This window comes from Camarhynchus parvulus, chromosome 1 (genome assembly GCF_901933205.1).
Source record: "Camarhynchus parvulus chromosome 1, STF_HiC, whole genome shotgun sequence".
Taxonomy (NCBI): domain Eukaryota; kingdom Metazoa; phylum Chordata; class Aves; order Passeriformes; family Thraupidae; genus Camarhynchus; species Camarhynchus parvulus.
This window is the reverse complement of record NC_044571.1, coordinates 75,512,358-75,522,844: the sequence shown is the minus strand read 5'-3', so window position 1 is coordinate 75,522,844 and position 10,487 is coordinate 75,512,358. Positions and strand designations below refer to the sequence as shown.

The window sequence follows — 10,487 nt, the reverse complement described above, 5'->3', positions numbered from 1 at the left end:
CCGCGCGCGTTTCCCGGCCGGAGCGGGGGCCGCGCGCCTGCCGGTTACAGCTCGGCGTTTGCAGCGAAATAAACGGGGGAGCGCCAACCCTTCCAGCGCTTTCGAACCCGCGCGGGCACAGCCGACAGCCAGGCGGGAGCTGGGTGTCCCGTCAGCGCTGAAGGCGGGCTCGGGGCTGGGACAGCCGCCTGCCGAGAGCCGCGAGCGGTGGCCGAGAGTGCCTGCCGAGAGCTGCGAGCTGCTGGGCGGGACGGGAGGCGCTCCGTCCTTCCAGAGAGCCTCTAGAGAAGCGGCCGGGATCGCTGAGTGGGGCGCGGATCGCTACGCCCGCACTGGCCCGCGAAACCACGGGCAGCCACAAGCTTGTGGTCCCGGTGGACGGTCTGAGCATTCTCCCAGGGCTCCCCGGGGCCGGGATCAGTCCTCCGCCTTTCTGTACCGGGCACCACGGGCTCCCTAGCGGAGTGGGGCGGGGGCGAGGGAAACACCCGAAGTACTGGGGCGGCCGTGACACCGTGGTGCAGCTGATAGCAGGAGAGCTGCTTCGGTGAATCCAAGGGAAGCCTGGCAGCGGATCGGTCCGGCCGGGCCCCGGGTGACTGCCGGGCGCTGCTGCCGTGCCGAGGAGCAGCGCGGCACCTCTTCCGTCCCGCCCGCTTGTCCACCCCCGTCCCGCCCCGTTCCGCTGATTGCCGAGCGCGTCGACCGCCGCCTCCCTGCCCGGCGCCACCCGCAGCTAGGCCGCCTGCGCGCCGGGGCCGCCATCTCCGGTCACCATAGTGACGGGCCCCGACGACGCCGGGACGGCTCCGGGCCTCTCTGGAGCCCTGTGCCCCGGAGCGAGCCGCCGTCCTTCCCGCCGTGAGCATTTTGGGTCTTCTCCCGCCAGCGCCTGCATGTGCTCCCGTGGTGCTCTGCATCCGCCCTCGCCTTGATCCTGCCTGGCGGGGTGCGCGCTGCCGCCATGGCCGGGGAGGGAGACAGGAGGAAGCGCTTTATTTCAGCCACGGCTGCCAACTACTTCGGGCTGGAGCCGGCGGGCGGTGCCGCTGCCCTGGCCGCGGGGCTGCATTCCCGTCCGGAGCTCAGCCGCTTCCTCGACGACGGCAATGAGTTCCTGCTCGTGGTGCAGCACTCGGGCGCGCAGCTCAGCGCCTCCAATAAGGTACCGTGGCTTCCGCCGCGTCCCGGCGTGCGAGCGGGGAGGCAGAGCCCGCAGACTGCCCAGGCTTGGTGGCCGTAAAAACTAGTGTCAGATTTGGGAGACATCTCCCTCCTGCGAATATCTGTGCAGGTCTCTGTGTCTGCTGCAAGCTGCTGGCGGCTGCCGTGGTTTAACCCCAGCCAGCAGATAAGTACCGCTCACTGTCCCCCCACCTCGCCGTGGGGAGAAGAATCGGAAAGAAAAGAACGCCGTGGCTTGAGAGAAGAACAGTTTAATAACTGAAACGAAATAAAATGTAATAGCTAACTACTTACACGCTAATAACAAGGTTAATAACTGTAATGAAAAGGGGCGAGAGAGGGGAATAAAATCCAAGAGAGACAAGAGATGCACAGTGCGGTTGTTCCCCACCCCCTGACTGATGCCCAGCCCGTCCCCCAGCAGCGATCGGTGCCTCCCGACCAGCTCTCCCCAGTTCATACACTGAGCAGGATGCTTTGTGCTACGAAATATCCCTCTGGCCTGTTCGGGTCTGCTGCCCGGCCATGCTCTGTCCCTGTTTCTTGTGCCCTCCTCACTGGCAGAGCATGGGAAACTGACAAGTCCTTGACTTTGGTAACTACTGCTCAGCAACAACCACTGTATCAGTGTGATATTAGCATTATTCTCATACTAAACCCAAAGCACAGCACTGTAAGAAAATTAACTCAATCCTTGCTGAAACAAGAACACTGTCCCCAGAGTCCATGAAGACCATATGGTCAGCTGATGGTACATTCGTTAGTGGATTGTGCCCATGCTGGTGCAGTTTTAGTGTGTTGTATATTGTCTCTATGTGAATGGCCCGGGGCATGGAGTTGGATGTATGGTTTCCTCCTGGGCATGGCTGCATGCACGTGTCCCAAAGGATTGCATGGGCAATGTCTGTGTAGGGAATGGGACCCAATGTATGGCACATTGGCTGATATTTGACAAATCCAAGCTGGGTGCTTGTCCAAAACATGCATTTTTCAATTTGATGTGTCCAGCTGTAAGCAAATCTGAGGTTCATTGTGTGAAATGTCCTCCCTTGAGTCTTGTGTTCAGCAAGTGACTCTTGGGATTGCTACCACGGGCATGTGATGTGCACTCAGTGTCACCATGTACGGAGGGCATGGTGTGGTGCCAGCCACTCAGAGTGTACAGGCAAGGTGTGGGTCTTGACAATGGGACCTATTGTTCTGCAGTGAGACCAGGGACTTGGTGTCTCTTATGTCAGTGGCTTCACACATGGAAGAAGCATGTAAGGAGTCCTCAACATGTGGAGTGCAGACCTGTAACTTACATAACTCCTTGGTTAATCCTCTGTGAAGTCTAGTGCCTGCTGTATTCAGGCAAGAATGAACATATATGTGTACCAGTTTTTGGGAGTGCTGCTGAGCCACTGTCTAAAATACAAAGCAGCTTTCAGCAGCTGTGGAAGATCAGATGCATATTGCTGTTATACTCTGTATTTGTTGTCTCAGTGAAGGTATGTCTGTGGGAGTAGGGCTAAACACTTGATAGGAAAGTAAAACTGATACTGTACAATAAAACTGAAAACTGTTCTTACTACCCTTTGTTTCTCTTATCAGAAAAACAGTACACAAATGTTTTCAATGGTACAGGATCTGAGATTTCACTTAGCATATTTTTGCTATAAATTTATCAAATGTTTAATAAATTTTCCTGTTCTATGAATTCTCTTCAGCCACAAATAATTTCAGTAATTACTTTATGGCAATTTTTGGAACTTTACCCATAAGTTGGGCTGTGGATGGAATGTTCATCAGGCTACAATTTATGATTTCAGTGATGAAGGAGCATGCCTGTCTCTGTTCTTGAGAAATCTATGAATAATGTATTTACAAACTCAGGAGAACCATACAGAATATTTAGAATATATAGAAAAATATTCCGAAAGGTTTGTAGCATAAAAATACAATTAAATGCAGTTGGAAGAAAAATAGACTTAATGCTTAGTTTCTCTAGACACAAGATAGAGTTTCTCTTTTGTCCAGAGAAAGTGGTAAGTGGAGTTTTCAAAATGTAGTAAGAAATGATGATATTTGCAGACATTATATGCTGTAGAAGGCTTTATGTATTTGATGTTGGAAGTCAGGTTCCTATGGACTCAGAAATGAGTATCATAAAAATTATAATTTTCTGTGCAAATCAAATACTACCAGAATTTTATCAGAGCCCAGAGGGAGTAATATGGCTATTTTATATTTTTTCTTGATGCAAATTGTTTGTGTAAATGGTGTATGCAGTTTAGCAGTTAGTAACAGCTTTCTAAACAAATCCTGTTTTCTTGATTATTACAGATTGAAACTACTGATTCAAAGAATAATGTGTTGGTGTTCTTTAAGCTGAGACCTGATGTAATTACTGAAGATAATCTTCACAGTAATATTCTTGTGTCATCTGTGCTAGATTCACCAATCAACACCCTTTATCAAGCTGTACGACAAAGTTTTTGCACCAGTATTACTAAAGGTGAGCAATATACTACTTTAATGTTCTGTAGATTTATATTGAGACATTGGAATTCAGTAGGATGTTACCTAATTCTGAGCTAAATATTTTATGTTATGAAACTAAAATGTTTGAGGAGATTAAGCAATGGGTGATAGCTATAGTTGCTAAGTTAAAGAAAGTACTTAAGCTCCTATCAGTAAGGATGAGAGGAAGCTTCTGGTCATACATATGCCTGACTGGAAATGTGGAATACACTGGCCATTGGTGGTTAATGTGGAAAAACAGCTCACATGCTTTCAGGGTGCCTTTATGAACCTGGCAACTGACTTTTGATTTTGTAATAAAAATGTTTTTTGTAGTATTATTCTGAATTGTTAAATCAAAAGAATGAGGTGCTCTTCCTTGACTTTAGGGAAAAAAATGCTACATTGTCCCACCATGTGGTTGGTACTTTATCTGAATTTTGTATTTTTTTAATGATTAATGGGAAGAAAATACTAATTGCTCTATCATGTGAGTCATAATTTTTGAAATTTTCATTACAGGATGAGAAATGGAGTAAAACATTTGATCCCAAGCTCCAGAAACTTCTAAGTGAGCTTGAAGCTGGCTTGAGTACTGCTCTCAGAAGATCAGATCCCAGTTACACAGGAACAAAATTCAGTGAAGATGATGTGCGAGGTTTGTTTTGCAATTATGTCTTTTATAGTTAATTTTTGAATTCAGAGTAAATAATTTATTTACAAGTTGAGAGTTTAGGTTTCCCAGTGATTTCACAGTGTAAAATATAACTGGTTGTTGTTAGTAGACTGGAATTACTTATGGTCTTGCCAGAAGACAAGGGTTGACTTTTATACTGCATCTAGTCAGGATCAGAAGTTAAAGGATATTTTCATAACCATATGTATAAAATAGCTTTAGAAAGTATGACTGAATGTATTTTATAAACATTCATTCATTTAATATATAAATATTTTCTATTTTATTTGCAGCTATACTTACACCAACAGATGAATTTCAGTTCTGGAGAGAATGTGCTCATCGTGGACATAAAAGATGTAGTAAAGAGAGAGCTTCATACTTTAGAGACCTATTTGAGGACATTGCAAAAGTATGTTTTATTTTGTGTGATCAGGGAAATATTTCTAGACTTAGTAAGAATCACTCTTCCTATGAAATGTATGTCAGTATGTGTACACTCTTTCCAAATATATGAATATATAACTATTGAGTTATTTTTTGTTAGGCAAAGTTTTAAATGATATTCATGTAGCTTGTAGTGACAGTGGTGCGTGGGAATGCTGACATTTACTTGGGAGTGGATTTGGTCATTGAATACTAGGAGCCACTGTGGAAATACAACTGTCTGCTACAGTTTGTGAACTGGGGATTGACTCATGAGATGAAAAGGACACTATTAATGCTGTTATGCAACACTTCAGGCACTCTCAAAGCACTTCTTTGAATAATGTTTCAGATAGCAATGAATACTTCACACGAATAAACTTACACAAATACTTGGTTTTTCAAGAGGATTGTGACATATTCTGTTATGCAGTAAACCTCAGGAAACTACAGCACTTGCCAGCTTCAGAAAAGTGTAAATGTTTTGACAATGCTATTTGCAAAGTAAACATATTCAGGATATTTTTTTCTAGGATTATTACAACTTGGATACTCTCTCATTATTTGAAGTTGTGGATTTGGTGGAGGCTACCAAGGACACTGTTGATAGTGTGTGGAGACAAACAGAGCATGATCCTTATCCGCAGTCTCGCATGCATAATCTCTTGGATGTGATAGGTAAACCTTTAAGTTTTTATGAAATGAACAGTTGAGAAAAGTAAAGTGATTCCTTGAGCAGAGACCTTCTTCCTTGTAAAGGCACCAATAACAGCCCACAGCATGAAGGTTCTTGCTTCTTGTAACTATGATCCATGAATATTTGCCTTTTAGTATGTGGTAATTCAGCCAGTTCTGATGCCATTACATATGCATGGGAATAGCTAGTTAGAAGATAGTTGTAATAGATAGTTAGAAGATGGAGTTGGATATCTTTCAGCCTGTGGGCTGGATTTGTCATGCTTCTGTTTGACTCCCTGTCTTTCTTTCAGAGGAGAAAACTTACTTACATAAACTCCCATTAAAGGTTGGTTCAGTCTGTGTGAAGATGAGAGCAGGATGTGCAGACAGGTTCTTCTCTCATTCTCTTTGACAGCAGCCCCATGTTTGGGGACAGGCATAGGACAATGAGTTTGTGTGCTCCTGCCAGATGTGTGTGTGTGTGTGTGTGTGTGTGTGTGTGTGTGTGTGTGTGTGTGTGTGAGGAAGAGTTGTGGAGAGCAGCCAGATACAGCCATTGCTGCTGATAAAGACAGGTGATTGTGTGTGGAATCCAGAATCCAAATCCATCAGCTTCACATGTTGGACCAACTTCTTTTTACCTTGGAGATATTCAAGACATTTATTGAATCGGAAACAAAATAATCAGTTAGTGCTGCATTTGTGTGGTTTGAAATCAAGACACTACACTATATTTTTTTAATGTGATTGGAATGTGGTGTAGCTTTAAAGTAATTATTTTAAACAAACATCTTGTTTTTTTATTTTTTTTTTGTCTTCTAGGTGGCTCACTAGGTAGATTTGTTCAGAGAAAATTAGCAGCTTTGAATTTGTGGGAGGATACTTTTCACAGTGTTAAAGAAAATATACAGGCTGGCATCTTGGTTTGTGAACAATGGGTGTCAGCTTGTGAATACCTAACTGGACAACTGTGGCAACATTACACTCTACATCCATGGAAAAATGAGAAATATTTCCCTGAACTGATAGCCAAACTTGGCCAACGTCTTGATGAGGTAGAGGTTTGAATTATACATATTAGTTTCATTAGACACAGAATTAAACAGCATTGTTTCAAGTTAAAAAAGGGAATTAAAATACTTTCATGGTCTTTTCAGAGTCAGATAGTATTCTATAATCCGTTTGTCTGAGTCTTTCAGAAATTCCTTGTAGAAAGGAGAGACATGTGTGCTTGTAAATATAAATTTTATGTAAAAATACATTTGTTATATCAAATACTTTCTTTCCCTCATAGGTGCTAACTGTTAGAACACTTCATGAAAAACTTATGTTCTTTTTGCCAGCTGGAGAAAAAAATTCTTTACATCTTTCCCATGTGTTTGAGCCCTTTGCTGGCCTAAATCCTGTACACTATAATCCTTACACAGAGGTATAATGCTTATTTTTAATTTATTCACATTCTTTCTGTGTCTTTCTACAATGTATATCGCCCTAAACTAACACATGAACTCATTATCTCTAGCCATTATGGAGAGCAGCAGTCTCTCAGTATGAAAGAATTCTTGCACCAGTTGAACAAAAAATAGCAAGCAAATTGAAGAAATTTATTTCAGAAATTCAGGACAGTCCACAGCAGGTATGTGTAATTCTGTATTCTGAAAACTTTCCTGAAGATCAAGTTATTTAATTCCTAAGTGGTCAGTTTAGGGGATAAGAGTGAGTACTTAGAGCCAAAGACAGCACTACTGGGTGGTATCAGCCTCTGTTTAATTTTTTTTCCTAAGAAAGTGATAACTTTTAAAAATCTTTGTATTCCAGCTTCTTCAAATATTTCAGAAGCATAAGGAACTGATAAAGCATCCATATATAAGCAAAGAGTTGCTTTTTGAGAGGGAAACATTGCTGGCAGCACTTCAAGATTATGTCAAAGGTATTTAATTGCATTCGTTTTTTTGTGCATGCAGGGATCTTTATTTACTTCTAGAATTATGCCAGTTTTCCTGGTATATTTTTATAACTACAGTAATATTTTTATAACTACAGCTCTATTAGATTTCTGTTCTAATTAATCTTTTCCATGTGTTAGACTATGAGACAGATTTTGGAACTCGATGCCATGGTGTTCCTGGTGATGTTTCTGGACCACTGTCAGGCAAGAACCTTTCTGAAGTTGTCAATAATATTGTATGGGTACAGCAGCTGGAGCTGAAGGTAACAGATTCTGTTACTGTATACATACATATTTTCATAGAACGTAAAACATGGTATTTGACATTTCTGTGGGGAATTTCACACAGAAGAATTGTGGGCTTCTCAAGAGTTATATAATCAAGGTTCCTTATCAGTGGTGCTGCTTGCTAAGTTGAATTTTATTAGCAGACCCAGAATGTAGTCTTTTTGTAGTAAACTGAACTGCCTCTTAAAAAAAATCATACAGTAGATGTTTTTGTTAAATTTTACCCTCCAGTTTGCATTTTAAAAATGTATTTAGGATTCACAGATACCCAGATTCTGAAATCCTAATCCTCACTTGTTATTAATAACCTTTGTAGTGTCTTCTTGAAATCGAAGAGTAGCACATTTTGAGCTTGTGCCTGCCAGGGAATTTGTAGTAAATGTACAACAATTCTGTTTTAATTTTGTTTTTTTTTAGTTTGTATTTACACTTTAGTAGAAAATATTAAACATTTTTTGGACAACATTGACCAGTGAAAACTAAAATGTTTTTTGTGGACATAAGTGCCCTATGCAATAACTCTAAATTTGAATAAGAAGATATTTATCCCAGAATAACTATTAGCCTGATTCAGCTGATGTATGTCAGTTTTATGTCTGCTTTAGGCTGTGCTCAAATTTTTAATTGCTCTCAAATCTTCACTGATTGTATTGACTAGGATTTTAATTTGTCCACTTGTAGATATGAAATTCCATTTCAAATACCTTTGAGTATTGTCATGGACCTTATAGATAAAACAGAAGACTCATGGGAGATCTGTACCTTTACAGAAACTTAATTAAAGACCAAGTGTGATATCCTGGGGTATCTTAATAGAGGTGAATGCAATTGTCAGTGTTGTCAGTGAACAGCTTATTCAAACCCAGTTTACAGTAAAGAGAATTCAGACATTGGGACACAGTTCAGAATTCACTTTTTTTTTTCCTAATCAGCTTTTGAATCCCGCTTGGATGTTTTGTAATACTGATTTTTATTGTGATGATTTTTCTTTTCTGATTGAACACTGGGAAGTTAACTTTCTTTTCTCTGTTATTGTGTTTAAGGTGGATGATTCTATCAAGCTGGCAGAGGCTTTATTGTCTGACTTACCTGGATTTCAAACTTTTCATCAAAGTGCCAATTGTTTTCTGGAACAGTTGAAAGTATATGAGCAAGAACAATTTGATGATTGGTCTAGGAATATCCAGTCAGAATTATCAAATCCCAAGTCAGGACTTTGGTAAATACACTCTTGTTTAAATAATGTTTATTAAATAATGATATCTGTGGTGGGGTGTAATTCATTAGAACTTGATAAAGGAAATAAAAAAAATTACAGGATTGAGAATGAATGGAGAGACAAAATGGAGCAATTTATTTTATTTTCATCATCCTGCCAGTCTGGCTTGGTAAGGTGAAGTATACAGGACAATATTTTTAATTATTAATTAACAGCCAATATTGGAGATCAGTAACTAATCTTGAAGTTTCTGTTAGGACCTGGAATGAAAGACATGTTTGGTTTGCTCGTTGTTTTTATTTGTTACTCGTTGTAGTCCTTATAGTGGTAATGTATAGAGACTAGATGGGAGTATAGCTGTGATATACAGATAACACATGTAGAGTAACAAATTAATTGTTATGCACAAGAAATTCTGCAGTCTACATAAGGCAGATGAAAGAAGGGTAAGCAGATCAATTTAAACCTCATGGATTTTTTTTCCCAAAATAATAAAATTTCTGTATGGGGTTTTAAAATATATTTTAACAATTTTAGTTGACTGGCCACATATCTTCTGTCTTCAACTCTGAGTGTTGCAAAATTCCTCTGAAAAGAATTTGTCCACAGTTACAGGGGATACAGGAGTTTATGCTTAAGCAAAACCTTTTATTTTAATGAAAATACTCAAATATATAACAGCCATCTAATTTATCAGTACTATAAAAATTTGTTATTGTGAGATTTTAAAAGATGTGAAGTGGTTTATTAAAAGAACCAGAAAAGAAGTAGGTCCCTACAAAGGGGAGTCCAATGGATATGGGAACTAGAAAAGAGATGAGGAAAGAAAAAAAGAAAAAATTGAGTAAGGCTGAAGTGTTTATGAAAGGATGGTGATAGAAGCATTGCTAAAGTAGGAAAAAAATTAGAATAAAGTCTGAAGACAAGTTGATGTTCTTATTAGCATCTGGCTGAATATACCAAAATGCTCCATTGATGCAAGTTCTGGTTCTTAGAATTGATTCCTTCATTATTTTCTCCCCACTTCGCAGTGCTGGAGACTGGGGCTGGTAAGGCTCCTGCTTGAGAGACTGTGACAGATACAATGTAATCTAGAATACTGTCTAGCTGTGAGTTACATGTTAACTATCGTCACAAACCTGAAAAACTTCTTAAGCAAAAATGATCTGTCTTATCTTCATTGGCTTTGAATTAAAGGAAAGGTTACTGGAATAATTTCTGAGTAAATGAAAATGTTAATATGCATAGAAAAACAAAATAGAATGACATCAAGCTGTTTAGAATAGTTTGTTATATTATGGTAAGAAGGGAGAAATATCAAATTATATTCAGTAATATGATTGATTTTGGTCCAGTATCCAAGCTAATAGCCCTGTGATGGAGTTGGATCCCATTTCTGGAACATTAAACATACTTTACTCAGATCGTTTGGTGACTCTGCTGAGAGAAGTACGTCAGCTTTCAGCACTTGGGTTTGCTATACCAGCTAAAATACAGCATCTTGCAAACACTGCACAAAAATTCTGCAAGCAGGCGGTCGTCCTCAAGCAGGTATAAGATTATGC

At 40.6% G+C, this 10,487-nt stretch overlaps 1 protein-coding gene across 1 annotated transcript in view; it reads left to right on the top strand.

Moving 5' to 3' along the window:
- The first annotated feature begins 13 nt into the window (after positions 1-13).
- DYNC2H1 (dynein cytoplasmic 2 heavy chain 1) overlaps positions 14-10,487 on the top strand; it is a 144,699-nt gene continuing 134,225 nt past the window's right edge. The window contains 13 exon segments of the mRNA XM_030946228.1: positions 14-1,165; positions 3,511-3,657; positions 3,659-3,682; positions 4,210-4,345; positions 4,657-4,775; positions 5,323-5,467; positions 6,290-6,522; positions 6,762-6,896; positions 6,990-7,103; positions 7,286-7,397; positions 7,554-7,678; positions 8,747-8,922; positions 10,278-10,473. Of these exon segments, the coding sequence (XP_030802088.1) occupies positions 965-1,165; positions 3,511-3,657; positions 3,659-3,682; positions 4,210-4,345; positions 4,657-4,775; positions 5,323-5,467; positions 6,290-6,522; positions 6,762-6,896; positions 6,990-7,103; positions 7,286-7,397; positions 7,554-7,678; positions 8,747-8,922; positions 10,278-10,473 (1,863 nt within the window). The 5' untranslated portion in view covers positions 14-964.